Source organism: Ochlerotatus camptorhynchus, unplaced genomic scaffold (assembly GCF_037179485.1).
Source record: "Ochlerotatus camptorhynchus isolate MF236.1 unplaced genomic scaffold, CSIRO-AGI_Acam_v1.1 ptg000333l, whole genome shotgun sequence".
Taxonomy (NCBI): Eukaryota; Metazoa; Arthropoda; class Insecta; order Diptera; family Culicidae; genus Ochlerotatus; species Ochlerotatus camptorhynchus.
In genome coordinates this window covers 398,332-419,642 of record NW_027040821.1, presented here as the reverse complement: position 1 = coordinate 419,642, position 21,311 = coordinate 398,332, and the positions used below count along the sequence as shown (strand labels likewise).

General features: G+C 42.5%; 1 protein-coding gene across 1 annotated transcript in view; it reads left to right on the top strand.

The window, feature by feature from the left end:
* Nucleotides 1-10,615: 10,615 nt before the first annotated feature.
* Nucleotides 10,616-21,311, top strand: part of LOC135708715 (uncharacterized) — a 34,494-nt gene continuing 23,798 nt past the window's right edge. The window contains exons 1-3 of the mRNA XM_065230823.1: nucleotides 10,616-11,680; nucleotides 11,947-12,596; nucleotides 12,663-13,721. Coding sequence (XP_065086895.1) covers nucleotides 10,867-11,680; nucleotides 11,947-12,596; nucleotides 12,663-13,721 — 2,523 coding nt within the window. The 5' untranslated portion in view covers nucleotides 10,616-10,866. The remainder of the gene's footprint in view (nucleotides 11,681-11,946; nucleotides 12,597-12,662; nucleotides 13,722-21,311) is intronic.

Below are 21,311 nucleotides of genomic sequence, written 5' to 3'. Positions count from 1 at the left end.
GCTTTTAAACTAAACATTGCTTCGAACTTTTGCAATGCTTCCTTCGAATTCTCTTTCGGAATACGTTCGTGATGATGACTTTTCCCCAGCATATAAATATCAAAGAGCAACATACATTGCTCCGAAGGTACAACATATCAAATTAGGAATGGGGTTATGACGTCAAAGATGAAAGTGGGAAACGCTTTTAGAAATCTTTATATATTTACATACATTATGGTTGCCTGGGCTACCATGCCCTTTTTTTTTTTTGACAGACTAAACTTTTCCAAAGAAGACTGCATTACTTTGCAAATTGTGGAACGTGAAGGCTCTAAATATGAAACTTCGAACCGTTACAAAGTTCTGTTTCTTTCCAGGATTCAGCAAAACATTCGATGTGCTGCGCGTATTATGGGTCTAACATTATTATCTTTGAAGCACGACTGATATATCTATCTGAAATTGGTCTGAAAAACATAAACTTAAAATTTGTTATATCTATCATACAATACAACTAATTGCCATCTAATGCGTCCGCTGAAGTGGTCCTGGCATCAAGGTCAACACCGGAATTTTATGTAGTTTTCTTATATCGTATTTCACTAAAACTCAATACCGAACTAACAAGGTAAAATTTATGGGCCTCATCATATCGGACGGTCACGTTGGGCCGGATCAGTCGTATTTCCAAGCTATTGTTGATATGCCTAAACCACAGAGCAAATAAGACGTACTCAGACTGTTGGGATTGTTGAAGTATTTAGGAAAGTTCATCCCTAATTTATCCCAACGCACAGCGGCGTTGCGTAATCTGACTCATAATGACGTTGAGTGGGAATAGACTAAGATTCACGTCTCTGAACTGAAGATTTTGTCTAACACTATTACTTCTACACCCGTGTTAGCTATCTTTCAACCCAAAGCACCGATTGTAATTCAGACAGATAGCTCTAAAGATGGCCTTGGTAGTACAAATGCTTCTCGAACACTGGCGAAATCTGGGCAAAAATGGACTCAGATAGAGAAAAGCTGCTGCCGAGTGTTCGCATGCGAACGTTTTCACTTCTTCATCTACGGGCGTAGTAGCCGGCGCCGGTGGTGTAGTGGTAAGCGTGACTGCTTTCTAACACCCCGATGGGTCTGGGTTCAATCATAGAGGTAACTCTAAGACTAAAAGGTCCCGAAATAACGTGTTCAACTTTTTGGCTCAGCTCTGGTACTCTCTTCGGTCCCAAGCTAATCGATTTACCCCTCGAAACATAGGAAAATCCACTAACCCCTCATTTTATCTGTCAAACTTTCATAGCGAATCAAAACAAAAATTGTGTAGTACTTGAATTTCGACTAGAATGGGATACGTTAATCGTTTGCTTGGGACCAATAGGCTAGTCAAGTAGTGACCCAAGTAACAATTTCCAGTTGAAGAAACGCTTTCGTTTTGATTTTGTTCAGCTGCATGTTGAATAATAATTGCACAATGTGTTCACCACAACTTTTATAAAACCCTTGTTTACACTCGTTTGGAGAACCTATACAACTGCAACACAAAGGTGTTGTCTAACGTATTCAGTAAAACGTTTACCCAAAATCAATTTCTTGTTGAAGAAACGCTTCCATTGTGATTTTATTCAACTGCATGCTGAATAATAACTGTACAATTTGTTTATTACAACTTCTGTAAAACTCTTGTTTACACTGGTTTGGAGAACCTGTTCAACTACAGCATTATATGTATACGCGGTATAGGAGTAGAAGCAACTTTTATACAACGTTTATAGATACATATTTAAACTCAAGCTTTATTATTTTGGTGAAAGCTCTTATACAACGTTTGTAGACACTTCTTGGCAGCTGCTTTGAAATTTAGTAGAGAGTAAACCTGAGAGGCGTTTGTTGCACTCTTTTATGACTCCTAAATAATCATTGTACAGCAAGCGGTGAAAAGCGTTTATAGCACTTTTCAATGACTCCTTAACAACCGGACAGAAGCAACTTTTGTACAACGTTTATAGATACATATTTAAACTCAAGCTTTATTGTTTTGGTGAAAGCTCTAATACAACGTTTGTAGACACTTCCTAACAGCTGCTTTGAAATGTATTAGAGATTGAACCTGAGAAGCGTTTGTTACACTCTTTTATGACTCCTAAATAATCACTATACAGCAAGCGGTGAAAAGCGTTTATAGCACTTTTTAATGACTCCTTAATAACCGTTGTGTAAGTACTCACAATATTCACAGATTAAAATTAGTTGAACAATTGTCGTGGTACGCCAAAAAAATTGCTTGTACAGTTTTTATTAATTTAATTTATTTGTGCGCATTGAAAAAATATGTAATTATGCCATAATTCACATTCTGTGATCATGGAGGAAGTAGTAAAGAGCATCGGTTTAATCTTTGATTGATATTCTTTCAATTAATCTCTTAATAATTAATTGAGAGAATTTATCTAGAAATGTTATCGTTGATTATATGATATATGTCTTAAATTAATGTTTGCATTTATTAATAACACCTATATATATAATTTACCTCTACTCCACCGAGGGTTTCTCGAAGCAAGATTCGAACTCATGATCCCGGATTGTCAGCCGCTTCTGTTTCCATCTGCTCTATTCTTGAATACATATTTTGATCATATGAGAGAAGTATATGAAGCTCATCTTGAGTGACTTCTCTTGCAGTCGAATAATCATTGCCTTATGGTCATATAAACGTGCCTATCACTTGTGCTATTTTTAGCAACAAAATTGTGGTTGGTGGTTGGTCAAACGTAAACAATCATTTAAGAGTGCTCCAAGCAGCTTTTGAAGCTTCTAACCAAATGGCAATACAACTACATTCTTGTACAACTTTGGAAGCTATTATTCAACGTTTGATCAACTCAGGTGTTGTATAAGAGCTCCCAATGGTTTGTTTTGATGCGTTTAGTCCACGTTCTATATAGCTCTTGTCAATCGGTTTAACTAAGGTGCTATAAAAGTTATCGTAGGTCTTATAAAGCTAAAGCATATAGGTAAACCGAACGTAAACAATCATTTAAGAGTGCTTCAAGCAGCTTTTAAAGCGTTTAACCAAAAAGGAAATACAACTACATTCTTGTACAACTCTGGAAGCTATTATTCAACGTTTGATCAACTCAGGTGTTTTATAAGAGCTCCCAATTGTTTGTTTTGATGCGTTTATTCCACGTTCTGTATAGCTCTTGTGAATCAGTTTTACTAAGGTGCTATAAAAGTTCTCGTAGGTCTTATAAAGCATATAGTTAAACCGAACGTAAACAATCGTTTAAGAGTGCTCCAACAGCTTTTAAAACTTTTAATCAAGTGGCAATACAACTACATTCTTGTTCAACTCTGGAAGCTAATATTCAACGTTTGATCAACTTAGGTGTTTTATAAGAGCTCTCAATTGTTTGTTGGGGAGCCAATTTAAAATCGTTAGTTTCGTATTGATTGTTGTTATAGCTCTGTAGTCTGAACGTACTATTACAGACCAAATTTTGTTAAACAAAGAAAGCGTGTAAGAAGATTGTATTGCCCTTGTAGAGTAGACCTGAGTAGACATGCTGAGAATCGTATTGCATCATTCGTTAATAGTAAAGACACTGAATTGGATAAATAGGCGACATCTTATCAATTTGACAGGTCTTTAGCTGACTTTTCCCATGACTTTGACAGATAATGGATTATTCCAATTTTGACATGTCGTCTCTTTATAAATTCAGCCTCTTTATACCCCGTACAGACTATTGTCGTTGATGTTGACACGGTTGACTTCGTACTATGCTTTCACACCACCGAAAAATCCCATAAGAAACTGTCAATCTTTTCTAGAAGAGACAACTTTTCGACGGTGCTGTCAACGCCAATGGCTTATATCATGTAATAAGGCTGTCTTGTAATGAGCACTCATACATAGGATTTTCAGTGAAACTAGATGTAAAAGTGCTCATTGCAAGACAGCCTCACTCATAAAATTCGACACATTTTTATTGACGAAATTCCATGTAAAATTGCACATGATTTTCATGTGTCCACACTAGAGTCGGTGTATAATGAGTCACGCCAAGAGAAAAACAGTTGAACTCGCATCACGGTTTTCGAAAGATTCCCTTTCTTTTAACTTGGCAACAGAGGACTTCTACATCAACTTCAAATGACTTCTAGCGAGAAAAAATAATAGCGGCTGTAGTAAATCCACAGACAAACAAACGTAACTCTTCATTGTGTATCTTCGTGCACGCATTTAACGGTTGATTTGAATATTATGAGTTCCGCGAACTACTCGCCGCAGCGCTGGCATCGGATCACTTTGACGTTTCTATACATTCTATAGAACTTTAATGCAATATTGTTTGCGAGTTAGCGAGCAAGCTTGTTTTCCGCGAGAAGCTTGAGAGATGTCGTTACTGAGGTTCTATGTTTTGAGATACTGTGTTTTCAAGGATAACTTTTTAAAAGAGTTACGTCTGTTTGTCTGTGGTAAATCATTATATCAGTGATTTTGTCAAATTATCTTAACAAAAAATAGTAGAAATTCTCGTTACTGATCATTACCAAACGTATCCCATGACAATTGAATGCTCACTGCGTGTTTATTATCATTTCTTCCATTATATTTAATATTTTTTTGCAATTCCTTTCGTGGACCTTTCATAGCATCGAAATGTTTGTTTACTTTGCACGATTGGTAGCTGGTTTGACAGTTCGATAGGTAGACTTGGCTTCACTCTTGGCGTGACTCATTATACACCGACTCTAGTCCACACATAAACAGAATCCATTCAGAAGTACACATGAAATTTATGAGTCAAATGAATAGTAGGTGTGGTTACACATGAATGTTATTTATACATATAAAAAATATGTGTCCAACATTGTCATTTGTTTATCATATTGCAAAAAATCATGTGTGGGACACATAAATATAATCATTGAATTTGTATTAGTGTATACCCAACAAACAATTGAGAACTCTTATAAAATACCTGAGTTGATCAAACGTTGAATAATAGCTTCCAGAGTTGAACAAGAATGTAGTTGTATTGCCATTTGATTAAAAGTTTTAAAAGCTGTTGGAGCACTCTTAAATGATTGTTTACGTTCGGTTTAACTATATGCTTTATAAGACCTACGATAACTTTTATAGCACCTTAGATAAACTGATTCACAAGAGCTATACAGAACGTGGAATAAACGCATCAAAACAAACCATTGGGAGCTCTTATACAACACCTGAGTTGATCAAACGTTGAATAATAGCTTCCAGAGTTGTACAAGAATGTAGTTGTATTGCCTTTTTGGTTAAACGCTTCAAAAGCTGCTTGGAGCACTCTTAAATGATTGTTTACGTTCGGTTGAACTGTTTGACAGGAGCCATATAGGATGTGGAATAAACGCATCAAAACAAACCATTGGGAGCTCTTATACAACACCTGAGTTGATCAAACGTTGAATAATAGCTTCCAGAGTTGTACAAGAATGTAGTTGTATTGCCTTTTTGGTTAGAAGCTTCAAAAGCTGCTTGAAGCACTCTTAAATGATTGTTTACGTTCGGTTTAACTATATGCTTTATAAGACCTACGATAACTTTTATAGCACCTTAGATAAACTGATTCACAAGAGCTATACAGAACGTGGAATAAACGCATCAAAACAAACCATTGGGAGCTCTTATACAACACCTGAGTTGATCAAACGTTGAATAATAGCTTCCAGAGTTGTACAAGAATGTAGTTGTATTGCCATTTGGTTAAAAGCTTCAAAAGCTGCTTGGAGCACTCTTAAATGATTGTTTACGTACGACCAACCACCAACCACAATTTTGTTGCTAAAAATAGCACAAGTGTTAGGCACGTTTATATGACCATAAGGCAATGATTATTCGACTGCAAGAGAAGTCACTCAAGATGAGCTTCATATACTTCTCTCATATGATCTAAATATGTATTCAAGAATAGAGCAGATGGAAACAGAAGCGGCTGGCAATCCGGGATCATGAGTTCGAATCTTGCTTCGAGAAACCCTTGGTGGAGTAGAGGTAAATTATATACAGGTGTTATATCAATAAATGCAAACATTAATTTAAGACATATATCATATAATCAACGATAACATTTCTAGATAAATTCTCTCAATTAATGATTAGAGAGATTAATTGAAAGAATATCAATCAAAGATTAAACAGATGCTTGTTACTACTTCCTCCATGATCACAGAATGTGAATTATGGCATAATTACATATTTTTTCAATGTGCACAAATAAATTAAATTAATAAAAACTGTACAAGCAATTATTTTGGCGTACCACGACAATTGTTAAACTAATTTTAATCTGTGAATATTGTGAGTACTTACACAACGGTTATTAAGGAGTCATTAAAAAGTGCTATAAACGCTTTTCACCGCTTGCTGTATAGTGATTATTTAGGAGTCATAAAAGAGTGTAATACCCCGTTCACATTATAGCGTATATCACGTGATATACGCTGTCTTGCAATGAGCACTCATACATCTAGTTTTCACTGGAAATCCTATGTATGGGTGCTCATTGCAAGACAGTCTATATTACGTGATATAGGCTGTAATGTGAACGGGGTATAACAAACGCCTCTCAGGTTCAATCTCTAATACATTTCGAAGCAGCTGTTAGGAGGTGTCTACAAACGTTGTATTAGAGCTTTCACCAAAACAATAAAGCTTGAGTTTAAATATGTATCTATAAACGTTGTATAAAAGTTACTTCTATCCGGTTGTTAAGGAGTCATTGAAAAGTGCTATAAACGCTTTTCACCGCTTGCTGTACAATGATTATTTAGGAGTCATAAAAGAGTGTGACAAACGCCTCTCAGGTTTACTCTCTACTAAATTTCAAAGCAGCTGTCAGGAAGTGTCTACAAACGTTGTATAAGAGCTTTCACCAAAACAATAAAGCTTGACTTTAAATATGTATCTATAACGTTGTATAAAAGTTACTTCTATCCGGTTGTTAAGGAGTCATTGAAAAGTGCTATAAACGCTTTTCACCGCTTGCTGTACAATGATTATTTAGGAGTCATAAAAGAGTGTGACAAACGCCTCTCAGGTTTACTCTCTACTAAATTTCAAAGCAGCTGTCAGGAAGTGTCTACAAACGTTGTATAAGAGCTTTCACCAAAACAATAAAGCTTGACTTTAAATATGTATCTATAAACGTTGTATAAAAGTTGCTTCTATCCGGTTGTTAAGGAGTCATTGAAAAGTGCTATAAACGCTTTTCACCGCTTGCTGTACAATGATTATTTAGGAGTCATAAAAGAGTGCAACAAACGCCTCTCAGGTTTACTCTCTACTAAATTTTAAAGCAGCTGTCAAGAAGTGTCTACAAACGTTGTATAAGAGCTTTCACCAAAATAATAAAGCTTGAGTTTAAATATGTATCTATAGTTGAACAGGTTCTCCAAACCAGTGTAAACAAGAGTTTTACAGAAGTTGTAATAAACAAATTGTACAGTTATTATTCAGCATGCAGTTGAATAAAATCACAATGGAAGCGTTTCTTCAACAAGAAATTGATTTAGGGGAAAAGGTTTTACTGAATACGTTAGACAACACCTTTGTGTTGCAGTTGTATAGGTTCTCCAAACCAGTGTAAACAAGGGTTTTATAAAAGTTGTGGTGAACACATTGTGCAATTATTATTCAACATGCAGCTGAACAAAATCAAAACGAAAGCGTTTCTTCAACTGGAAATTGTTACTTGGGTATTACATGATATAAGCCATAGTCTGTACGGGGTATTAGCAACCGGTGGAAACTAACGATTTTAAATTGGCTCACTGCTTGACTAGCCTATTGGTCCGAAGCAAATCGATTAACGTACACCATTCTAGTCAAAATTCTAGTACTACACAATGTTTGTTTTGATTCTCTATGAAAGTTTGACAGATAAAATGAGGGGTTAGTGGATTTTCCTATGTTTCGACGTATGGCGTATGGCGTACCAGAGCTCAGCCAAAAAGTTGAGCTCGTTTCTTCGGGACCTTCTAGTCTTAGAGTTATTATCTGTTTCTTTGGTAACAAAACACGCCGAAAACGACGCAGAAATCGTCGCCATAGGAATTTGTATGGCGATGATTTCTGCGTCGTTTTCGGCGTGTTTTGTTACCAAAGAAACAGATAATACCTCTATGCTAACACCATAAAATACATCTTACATGATTGTTCTTTATAAATTATTGAAACAATTTTCAACGATGTTATGTTATCGTACACTCATTAAAATGATTAGTCGAACTAAATATTGCTAACAACAATGATACTGTATTGTATAATCTTTGTTTGATATTGTTTCATAAGATAAGGGGTTCCGGAAAATAATGTATCGAGATTGAAAAAAAAATGGATTCCGTCTCGCACGCTGAGCCGGTCAAGTCGCATCGGTCTCGTTGTACGACACTAGTATTTGAGTTTTTGAGTTTTTCCCCACGCGTACTATTTTTAAGTAGCCATATTTGATCCAATTTTTTTTTCAGTATATATATTTTTTTCTATTTTTTTTTTTTTGGTTTTTTCTTCTTTCTTTCGTATTACTCTTTAGTAGAGTAAAACTATTTCATTTTTTTTTTGTTTTTTTTTGCATTTTTTTCTATTTTTGATATTATTTGAAATTACTGTAATTATTTGTAAAATATTTACCAAAAACATCATTGCGGCAATATTTAACCGCAATGGATGAAAATGATAAAGGCGGGGGATGGTCGCTTTCCATCTCAGACGACGAAACTCTTAATTCCACCTCACATGAAAGTCTCGAGGAAGTTGTGGAAATGGAAACCCTTGACGTTGATTCGCTCTCCAGCAAAAATACTGGAGCATATCCCAAGAAAAGGTATCGCCCACAACCCTCTCCCCCACCATCTCCTCCTCGTCCACCTGCACCCCCCCCCCCCACACCATTCCCCCCGAAAACCTCTGCGCTCCCCCGCGTAAAGGCTTACCCAGAAGCCTCGAAAGGCCCATGGGTTGTTTTTTCCGGCCCAAACAAAAACCTTTGAACATTCCGAGGATCTCTAAGGATCTAACAACACATTTTTCGGCCGTTACCGATATTTTCAAGGTAACTCCAATAAAACTGCGCGATACCGTTGATGACCGGAAGCAGGCTAACCAAATTGTTGAGTGCGAGCTTTTTCATTGGAATACCGAGTCTACATACCCAGTAGTGAGGTAGAAATTGAAGGAGTGGTCGCCGAAGCGAGTTTGACTAGTGATGATTTCATGGGTCCCGATTCCTTCGGAATCTTTAAAAACCGTGCTCTGCCGAAGGTGAAGATATTGGACTGCCTTCAAATGCAGTCAGTATCCGTAGTAGGCTCCAAAAAAACTTATTCCTTGTCAAACTCGTTTCGTGTGACCTTTTCAGGTTCAGCGTTACCTCACTACGTCGCTATTGGCAAGGTTCGGCTGCCTGTACGTCTGTTTGTACCTCGGGTAATGAACTGCTCGAAATGTAAACAACTTGGTCACACATCGGACTACTGCTCGAACAAACCACGCTGCGATCTGTGTGGCGAGCAACATCAAGAGGGCCCTTGCGGTGCTCCTCCAAAATGCGTGTACTGCAAGGAGAGCCTGCATACCCTGACTGACTGCCCGAGGTATAAACAGCAGGGAGACAAAATTAAGCGGTCTCTGCAAGCTCGCTCCAAGAGAACTATTGCAGAACTCTTGAAGAATACCGCTCCATCTTCTCAGACCACACCAAAAAGCATTAACACGTTCTCCATTTTGCCAGTTGATGATCTAGACTCTGACTCAGAGGTTGGTGAGGGTAGCCCGTTTGTCTTTAAAGGCAATACGAGAAAACGAGCAAAAAACACACCACCGAAAAGCCTCGTAAGGCTACTCGTACGGACCACCCTTCCACCTTGGAAAAATCAAGAGGTAACGGAAATGCACCGAAGCCCATTCCACTGGGTTTTCAAGCTTGTAATTATGACAAGAACTTTTCGTCACTTCCAGGATCATCTAAAACCCCAGATGTCCCAGTTTTTCGGCCAGAAAAGCAGCTGAATAATCAGCAAGAACATGCCCCCATGTTCACGTTTTCTGGTATTGTGGATAGCACATAAAATTGGGATGATATCCCGAATTAGTGGTTAGGCGCATCTTATGGTTATTGTTTATGCGGGGTAGCACTTACCAGATTTAAATAAAATGCTCCATTCACAAAATAAAAGCATTTTAAGATTGCTTCCCCGTGGAAAATTTTGAAACCATCATCACTTTCATAGTTCTTCTATTCTCCACGCGTGCCAACTTTGATTTGCCAATAAACATTTATATTTTTGTTTTAAATGAACAAAATTTGTATCCGTGCACGCTACAGGTGGTGGTACTACCAACTACGATACTTTTAAATTGACCGTTAAATGCTTGTTCGATGAACAACTTGCGAGTGTTATGTCTGTTTGTCTGTGGTTTGATCATCTCTTTTGAGAAGTAGATATTTGGGTTAATTTCTCTATATTTTGGGTAATTTTATTTGCTCATGTACTCAGTTGACTGCAAAACAAAAAACTAGATCAAACCACACGCACCAAACCGATGGGCAACGAGCGCCATCTTTTGTTTGGCATTTTTGACAAGAAGTGCGTGAAAACTTTTGTGATCGGTCGAGAGTGTTATTTCGTGTGATTAGTTTTCCAATTTTGTGGCGTTTTTATTTATTTTACCATCCACTAGTTTAATCTTGGTGCCCCAGAAATGTTTTAGCATTCTGGAACTAGTCGAACTAAACAAAAATATTCCCCGGCGGAGAATAGATAGTGCAGAAAATAGGCTCCGGCATTTGGCATTCGAAATCAGTGTTCAACATTTTGGGCGGAAGTTTGAAAATGTCGGAGGAAGCTAACAGCATCGACGAATTAGCGAAGGAACCTTGTTCTCCGGAACAAAATGAGTCGGACTCACCAGACGATGATGATCTTGATGTGCCAGATCCGGAATGTAAGAAAAAAGAAGCGACTGAAGAAAGCCAAGTCGAGTGTACCGGGGAGGAAGAGGCCTCATTGGATGGCGAGGAAAAGAATATGATAACAGAAAATAGTCCAGAGGAATGCCCTGCCGATGGTCAATCCATAGAACTTCATGCTAAAGAGGAAAATGATTGCGCTAACAAGGATAAGAAAAACGACGAATTGTATGATAAATTAAGTAGCAGCAGTCCAGAGCCGGGTGAACTGCCGGATGATGATGACCTAACTGGAGAAAACACCAAGAATATTAAAAAGGAAACCCGGAATGGAAGTGATACGGAAAACCATTTCGAGGAAGTGAAACTTGTCAAGACACGCAATACAACAGAGGACGACATACCGAAAATCAAGAAAGAACAGAACGATTCGGAACGGGTTAAACGGGAAGCCAACTCTGTGGATGACAGCTGGGAAGAAGAAACCAAAAGTCCTAATGTGAAACAAGAATTTTATTCCGATTTGGAGGATGATATTCCTCCAAAAACTCCCGAATTAAAACCGCTCGATAAAGAACCCGAACCGTCGAAGAAGCTAGCAAGTATTTTTGAGAAAAAAATAAAAAAGGAAGACGGCAGTTCCGAGGGAATATTGCAAGAAAAGCTGAAGCAGTACTTCGGTCACAATGATTTCAAGAGCGCATTGCAGAAGGAAGCGATACAAACTATTATAACAAGTGAGTGGCTATTTTAGCAATACACAATTTTTGACTTTGAAGTATTTCACAATTTGTAATAATGGCAAACCAGATTCTCTGATCACGTCCAAACCTTCACAATTATCCGGGAAGTCTAAGAAGAATATAAATAGGGTTTGAGATTTTTAAGTGCTGAGTATAAGCTAATTAAAAACATTGAAAAGTTGTTACCAAAATCGGAATCATAACAAATAAATTTACAAAAATATTTGTTATTAAAAACATTTCCCATTTTCCCCTTTCAGGAACCCGAGATGTGTACGTTTCGATGCCAACCGGTTCCGGTAAATCGCTGTGCTTCCAGTTGCCCGGCGTCATGCAAGATAACAAGGTTACCATCGTCTTTTCGCCCCTGTTGGCCCTGATCAAGGATCAACTGGATACGTTGGCCAAGCTTAAAATCCCAGCCGATTCTATCAATTCCAAAATGAGCAACAAAGATCGCGATCGCGTCCTGAACGATCTGAAAAGCATCCGCACGGATATACGCTTCCTGTACATCACACCTGAACAGGCCAACACATCCACCTTTAAGGAGCTTATGAAGATGCTAGTCAAGAACAAGAAGGTCGCGTACGTCGTCGTCGACGAAGCACATTGTGTCAGCGATTGGGGTCACGACTTCCGGCCGGACTATCTCAAACTTGGTCACTTGCGGTCCGAATACCCTTCGATTCCGTGGATAGCACTAACCGCAACCGCTTCCAAGAAAGTTGTCGTAGATATATTTAAAAATCTACGTCTAAAAGAGCCCATTGCAAAATTTAAAACACCTTGTTTCCGGAAAAATCTCTACTACGATGTTGTGTTTAAAAACTCCATACAGGATGACTACATCCATCTGCGGGATTACATTGAAAGTATTTTACATAAAGACGATGCGGATGTCAAGCCGGTATTGAATAAAGCCTTATAAAGATTTGTTTCCATTGCTATAATTTAATTTGTTTTCACATTTCAGACTAAGAAAGCATGCGGTATCATCTATTGCAGAACGCGTGAGACAACCGAACGGGTTGCAAGCAGTTTATCCAAACTAGGACTGAAGACTGCTGCTTACCACGCTGGGTTGAAACAATCGGAGCGAGTTGCTGTGCAGGAGGACTGGATGAATGGAAAATATGCAGCAATTTCCGCCACCATAAGCTTTGGCATGGGTGTAGATAAAGGCTCGGTGCGTTTTGTCATTCACTGGGACATTCCCCAGAGTGTGGCATCCTACTATCAGGAATCGGGTCGAGCAGGTCGCGATGGAAAGAAATCTTACTGCCGCGTGTATCATTGTCGGGATCAGTGCAAGTCGATCGACTTTCTCCTACAACAGGATTTGCAGAAAGGCAAGGGCACTTCCAAGGAGGATAAGGCCAAGCTAGCTGTGAAGAATTTCGAAAAAATCGTCCAATATTGCGAAGCAGCCTATTGTCGACATAGGCTCTTTTCAGACTTTTTTGGCGATGATCCACCGAACTGCAACAACATGTGCGATGTATGCGCGAATCCAAAAAAGGTAGAAAAAGCTATCGAAACATTTCAAAAGTTGTCAGTGTCTGGAAAGCTAAAAACGATAATCGGTTTCGATGACGATTGTTCCGATTTATACGAAGGCGGCCGCAAAGGCGCTGAAGATGCTTACGAGGAAGAGGAAGGGAACGATAGCGACTCCCTACGAGATAAGCGTGCAAAAAGAGAGACGGAATTACTGCTTCAAAAACAATTCGCCCTGAGAAAAGCATCTGCTGCAAAAGAATTGGATATGCACAAATCGGTCTCCATTAGTCGAGTCAAATTTGCCCTCCAGACCACGGTTAAGGTTAACGGACTAACGATTTCTTCCCGAGAAAGCAATCTCACCATGTTGGCTGATCTACTTAAGAAGAATGTTGAAGCATGCAAAGAGTCCGACCCACCAGAGCATGAACTGGTTTATAAGGACTTCGAGGATATAGCAGTAGAAATGGAATATGAATCATTTACCAGCAACACTGTAGGCAGTCTCTACAGGAGGTCGATTGTGAAACATGTAAGTACGATTTGCAATGTTCGCTCTAACTGGTTTCTTTAGGGATATTAGGGTGATTGTAAATTGAACCAAAACTTAAGATTTCATCAATTTTGGACCATTGGAACTATTTTAAATAAATGCGAGGACCCTTGGCACCAGTGGTACTTTGAACACAGACAAACCGACAAACCGACATGACGCTTAATTCTGAATTATGCCCGAAAATCGTAAACGGCCGATTTAAATGTTCAGTGATCCGAACTGTCAAAACCATAGGATTTTTTGATCTAGATAAAAATAATTTGTCCAAAATATATCAGACACGAACCAATTCATAACTTTTGCATGCTGGTTCATGGCTTAGCTAAATATTTCCCGCAAACACGGAGTCAGATGTCAGTAGTGTGCTTTGGTCAGAAACTTTATTGTTTTTGCTATGGTCATTCATGTCGGTTTTTCGGTGCTTTGAATGGGAGCGAGCGTAAATTTGTTAATTTTGTGTCCAAAAACGAAGTGATTATTTTGCTGTGTCTCTATCGACGAAATCCATTTCCCATACAATTTGTTTTCTTCTTCTTCTTCTTCGCATTTCAAGCTTATTGCGTGCTCTCAACTTAGTGTTCTATAGATGCACTTCCACAGTTATTAATTGAGAGCTTTCGATGTCTGTACCATTTTTGCATTGGTATAATTGTGTGGCAAAAGTCCAATAATACCTTCTATGCCCAGGGAAGTCGAGAAATTTTCCAACCCGAAAAATTCCTAGCCCGGACCGGGAATTGAACCCATGTGTGTGTGTGTTTTTTTTTTTTTTTTTTTTTTTTTTTTTTTTTTTTTTTTTTTTTTTTTTGGCAAGGAGGAAACCTTCAAAAAGGCCATCGTGCCACCGCTTGACGACTGGGCGCACAGTCGCGGTGACACGGTGTGTGGGATTCTTACCGCACTAAAACCTCCTTAGACGCCTTGCCCTTTTTCCTCCGGAACCACTTGTCGTATTACTTCGGAGGGGGCCGTGCATTACGCACCTCACTTTACCTCAGCTAATTGGCGCTTCCAGTTCGCTGATCGTCTCTCCAATTTGTGAGCCATTTATCTCCCAGCGTCACGTTCTACTCGGTTATCCCTGGTGGTAGATACAGCCAACTCTGACGGAGAGTTCTCCTGGCTTCGGCTTTCAGTTCGCACTTGTGTGAGCACATTACTACTTTCTAGTTGGTCTTCCCGCCATTTTCGCTGCAGCGCTGACATGATCTGCGTTACTGCTCTGCTGACGGCGTTAAAGGTGCCCTCCTCTCGACACATTTCTTCGACGACATTCTCCGTGCTAAGGGCGACCATATCCTCTCGCACATCATCAAATCTAGGACATTCGAAGACCACGTGCTCTGGTGATTCTTCCACATTCCCACACTCCGGACAGAAGAGTGACGTTGTGTGTCCGAACCGATGCAGGTACTTCCTGAAGCAGCCATGACCAGACAGGAACTGCGTCAAGTGGAAGTTGACTTCTCCATGCTTCCTGTTCACCCAGGTCGAAAGAGTCGGTATTAGCCTGTGTGTCCATCTACCGTTCTCTGCTGCATCCCACTCCTGCTGCCACTTAGCCATCGACTCCGTTCTCACCATTTTTCGTACTCCTCTGGTTTCTCTCGTCATATAGCACTCGTAGTCCTCCGCCAAGGTGATGCCGATTGGGATCATACCGGCGATAACGCATACTGCCTCCATCGAAATGGTTCTGTACGCACTCACGACTCGCATGGCCATGAGCCGGAACGTACTGCTCAATTTTCTTTGGTTCTGCTTCGTTTTCAGCGCTTCAATCCAGGCTGGACCTCCGTACCTTAGTATTGATGAGGAAACACTAGCCAGAAGACGTCTCTTGCTGCTGCTTGGACCAGAATTGTTCGGCATGATTCTGGCTATTGCGTTGATGACCTTCGTCGCCTTCTCGCAAGCATATTCGATGTGGCTATTAAAGTTTAGCCGGTCGTCGATCATCACTCCCAGATACTTAAGCATGCGCTTCGAAGCAATGGTGTGCTCTCCAACGGTAATTTCTGCACGCTGCACTGCTTTGCAGTTACTGACCAACATCACTTCTGTTTTGTGGTGGGCTATCTGCAGCTTCGCTCCTTGCATCCAGTTACCAATCGTATCTATCGCCTCGGCCGCCAACATTTCCACTTCTTCCAGCGTCTCACCGGTTACCGTCAAGACGACATCGTCCGCAAAGCCAACGATCTCAACTCCTTTGGGCAGCTTGAGCGTCAGCACGCCATTGTACATTCCGTTCCACAGCGTGGGACCTAGAATGGAGCCTTGGGGAACCCCCGCCGTGATTCTAAGCGATTTCTGCCCCGTGTCTGTCACGTAGACAAGGACCCGGTTCTGGAAATAACTACTTAGAATCCTGCAGAGGTAGCCTGGAACCCTCATTCTATGGAGCGCCTTGGCGATGGCCTCCCAGCTGGCGCTATTGAATGCATTCTTGACATCGATCGTAATCACGGCGCAGTATCGATTTCCTCTCCGCTTCTGTTTGGAAGCTTTCTCGGCTCTGTCAATCACTGTCCGAATTGCATCCACCGTCGATCTCCCTTTCCGGAATCCAAACTGTCTCTCCGACAGTCCGTGTTCACTCTCCGTGCATTTCGTCAGCCTGTTGAGGATGATCCTCTCTAAGAGCTTTCCTACAGTATCCAGCAAGCATATTGGCCTATACGATGCAGGATCCTCCGGCGGTTTTCCGGGCTTCGGCAACAGCACAAGCTTTTGTACCTTCCACCTATCAGGGAACTGACCATCGTCCAGACATTTCTGCAGCACCATCCTGAACATGTCCGGGAACGTCTGGATCGCCGCCTTCAACGCCACGTTGGGAATTCCATCCGGGCCGGGAGCTTTATTCGCTCTCAACCCTTTCGCTGCTGCTATGAGTTCCTCGTTGGAGACTTGTTCAACGTTGTCTTCATCTACCTCGCCATATGGTGTAGGTGGCCAGTTCGTTGGGTCATGCTGTGGGAAAAGTCCCTCCACGATGACTTTCAGCTTGTTGTGACACATTTCAACCGGCATCGTTGGGCCTCTGATCTTCGCCATCGCAACTCGGTATGCGTTGCCCCAGGGGTTGGCATCGGCATCGCGGCACAACTCCTTGAAACTATTTGACTTGCTCAGCTTTATCTTTCGTTTCAGTGCAGCCCTGGCCTCTCGGAACACCACCCTGCGCTCCTCTCTGTCTGCTTCTGTTCTTGCTCTCTGAGCACGCCTTCTGGCTAGAAGACAAGTAGCACGGAGGGTGCTAATTTCCTCGTTCCACCAGTAGGCTGGACGCCGCCTGTTCGTTGGCTCCAGTTTTCTCGGCATAGTTGTGTCACATGCCCTTGCTAATAATTCGGTCAACTCATTCGCGCTTAGGCCCGGGACGCTGTTGTCTACCCTTAGAGCTTCGATGAAGAGATCCTTATTGAATGCCTTCGTCTTCCACTTCCGCTCGCTTACTTTCGTCCTCCGCATTTCCACCGGTGTTCGTTCGCCGATACTGTACCGGATCGCCTGATGGTCACTATGGGTGTACTCCTCGCACACTGTCCAGTTCATATTTGCCATTAGCGACGTACTGCAGAAAGTAACGTCGATAATGGATTCCCTACCATCTTTGCGGAAGGTGCTGATGGTTCCTTCGTTGGCCAGACTGACGTTCAACTTTGCCAGAGCATGTGTGTGTGTGTGTGTGTGTGTGTGTGTGTGTGTGTGTGTGTGTGTGTGTGTGTGTGTGTGTGTGTGTGTGTGTGTGTGTGTGTGTGTGTGTGTGTGTGTGTGTGTGTGTGTTTTTTTTTTTTTTTTTTTTTTTGCAAGGAGGAAACCTTCAAAAAGGCCATCGTGCCACCGCTTGACGACTGGGCGCACAGTCGCGGTGACACGGTGTGTGGGATTCTTACCGCTCTAAAACCTCCTTAGACGCCTTGCCCTTTTCCCCCGGAACCACTTGTCGTATTACTTCGGAGGGGGCCGTGCATTACGCACCTCACTTTACCTCAGCTAATTGGCGCTTCCAGTTCGCTGATCGTCTCTCCAATTTGTGAGCCATTTATCTCCCAGCGTCACGTTCTACTCGGTTATCCCTGGTGGTGGATACAGCCTACTCTGACGGAGAGTTCTCCCGGCTTCGGCTTTCAGTTCGCACTTGTGTGAGCACATTACTACTTTCTAGTTGGTCTTCCCGCCATTTTCGCTGCAGCGCTGACATGATCTGCGTTACTGCTCTGCTGACGGCGTTAAAGGTGCCCTCCTCTCGACACATTTCTTCGACGACATTCTCCGTGCTAAGGGCGAGCATATCCTCTCGCACATCATCAAATCTAGGACATTCGAAGACCACGTGCTCTGGTGATTCTTCCACATTCCCACACTCCGGACAGAAGGGTGACGTTGTGTGTCCGAACCGATGCAGGTACTTCCTGAAGCAGCCATGACCAGACAGGAACTGCGTCAAGTGGAAGTTGACTTCTCCATGCTTCCTGTTCACCCAGGTCGAAAGAGTCGGTATTAGCCTGTGTGTCCATCTACCGTTCTCTGCTGCATCCCACTCCTGCTGCCACTTAGCCATCGACTCCGTTCTCACCATTTTTCGTACTCCTCTGGTTTCTCTCGTCATATAGCACTCGTAGTCCTCCGCCAAGGTGATGCCGATTGGGATCATACCGGCAATAACGCATACTGCCTCCATCGAAATGGTTCTGTACGCACTCACGACTCGCATGGCCATGAGCCGGAACGTACTGCTCAATTTCCTTTGGTTCTGCTTCGTTTTCAGCGCTTCAATCCAGGCTGGACCTCCGTACCTTAGTATTGATGAGGAAACACTAGCCAGAAGACGTCTCTTGCTGCTGCTTGGACCAGAATTGTTCGGCATGATTCTGGCTATTGCGTTGATGACCTTCGTCGCCTTCTCGCAAGCATATTCGATGTGGCTATTAAAGTTTAGCCGGTCGTCGATCATCACTCCCAGATACTTAAGCATGCGCTTCGAAGCAATGGTGTGCTCTCCAACGGTAATTTCTGCCCGCTGCACTGCTTTGCAGTTACTGACCAACATCACTTCTGTTTTGTGGTGGGCTATCTGCAGCTTCGCTCCTTGCATCCAGTTACCAATCGTATCTATCGCCTCAGCCGCCAACATTTCCACTTCTTCCAGCGTCTCACCGGTTACCGTCAAGACGACATCGTCCGCAAAGCCAACGATCTCAACTCCTTTGGGCAGCTTGAGCGTCAGCACGCCATTGTACATTCCGTTCCACAGCGTGGGACCTAAAATGGAGCCTTGGGGAACCCCCGCCGTGATTCTAAGCGATTTCTGCCCCGTGTCTGTCACGTAGACAAGGACCCGGTTCTGGAAATAACTACTTAGAATCCTGCAGAGGTAGCCTGGAACCCTCATTCTATGGAGCGCCTTGGCGATGGCCTCCCAGCTGGCGCTATTGAATGCATTCTTGACATCGATCGTAATCACGGCGCAGTATCGATTTCCTCTCCGCTTCTGTTTGGAAGCTTTCTCGGCTCTGTCAATCACTGTCCGAATTGCATCCACCGTCGATCTCCCTTTCCGGAATCCAAACTGTCTCTCCAACAATCCGTGCATTTCGTCAGCCTGTTGAGGATGATCCTCTCTAAGAGCTTTCCTACAGTATCCAGCAAGCATATTGGCCTATACGATGCAAGATCCCCCGGCGGTTTTCCGGGCTTCGGCAACAGCACAAGCTTTTGTACCTTCCACCTATCAGGGAACTGACCATCGTCCAGACATTTCTGCAGCACCATCCTGAACATGTCCGGGAACGTCTGGATCGCCGCCTTCAACGCCACGTTGGGAATTCCATCCGGGCCGGGAGCTTTATTCGCTTTCAACCCTTTCGCTGCTGCTATGAGTTCCTCGTTGGAGACTTGTTCAACGTTGTCTTCATCTACCTCGCCATATGGTGTAGGTGGCCAGTTCGTTGGGTCATGCTGTGGGAAAAGTCCCTCCACGATGACTTTCAGCTTGTTGTGACACATTTCAACCGGCATCGTTGGTCCTCTGATCTTCGCCATCGCAACTCGGTATGCGTTGCCCCAGGGGTTGGCATCGGCATCGCGGCACAACTCCTTGAAACTATTTGACTTGCTCAGCTTTATCTTTCGTTTCAGTGCAGCCCTGGCCTCTCGGAACACCACCCTGCGCTCCTCTCTGTCTGCTTCTGTTCTTGCTCTCTGAGCACGCCTTCTGGCTAGAAGACAAGTAGCACGGAGGGTGCTAATTTCCTCGTTCCATCAGTAGGCTGGACGCCGCCTGTTCGTTGGCTCCAGTTTTCTCGGCATAGTTGTGTCACATGCCCTTGCTAATAATTCGGTCAACTCATTCGCGCTTAAGCCCGGGACGCTGTTGTCGATGAAGAGATCCTTATTGAATGCCTTCGTCTTCCACTTCCGCTCGCTTACTTTCGTCCTCCGCATTTCCACCGGTGTTCGTTCGCCGATACTGTACCGGATCGCCTGATGGTCACTATGGGTGTACTCCTCGCACACTGTCCAGTTCATATTTGCCATTAGCGACGTACTGCAGAAAGTAACGTCGATAATGGATTCCCTACCATCTTTGCGGAAGGTGCTGATGGTTCCTTCGTTGGCCAGACTGACGTTCAACTTTGCCAGAGCTTCCAGCAGGCTATACCCTCTTGCGTTGGTACATCTGCTCCCCCAATCCACTGCCCAAGCATTGAAGTCTCCTGCGATGACGACTGGTCTCCGTCCAATGAGCTCTTCGGTGAGCCCATCTAGCATCTGGTGGAACTGCTCAATCGTCCATCTCGGGGGTGCGTAGCAACTACATACAAAGATTCCATTGATTTTGGCGATCACGAAACCTTCATATGAGCTTGCCACCACTTGTTGTATGGGATACCTGCCCATGACTTGTATGGCCGCCATTCCTGCTCTATCCGCCACCCAGTTACCATTATCGAGAGGGACTCGGTATGGCTCTGCAATGATTGCAACGTCGCACTTTGTTTCCGTTGTTGACTGCCACAACAGTTGCTGTGCTGTGTTACAATGATTGAGATTTATTTGGGTTACCTTCATTATTGCTGGCCCACCATCGTCTTCTTGAACTCAGGGCACCTGAAACTTCCCGTCACATGGCCATTTCCGTCCTCCTTTTTGCAGAGCATGCACCTCGTGTGTGTGTGTGTGTGTGTGTGTGTGTGTGTGTGTGTGTGTGTGTGTGTGTGTGTGTGTGTGTGTGTGTGTGTGTGTGTGTGTGTGTGTGTGTGTGTGTGTGTGTGTGTGTGTGTGTGTGTGTGTGTGTGTGTGTGTGTGTGTGTGTGTGTGTGTGTGTGTGTGTGTGTGTGTGTGTGTGTGTGTGTGTGTGTGTGTGTGTGTATGTGTGTGTGTGTGTATGTGACGAAATGAATGCGCTCACGTTTCTCAGCAACCGCTCAACCGATTTGGAGAAACTCGGCGCCAAATGATAGGTCTTGGGGTCCCATTGAACGCTATTGAACGGTTTTGGAATCGGTGAACCGGTTCCGGAGATATGGCCGGAATAAGACCCGGTGAATATGAGCC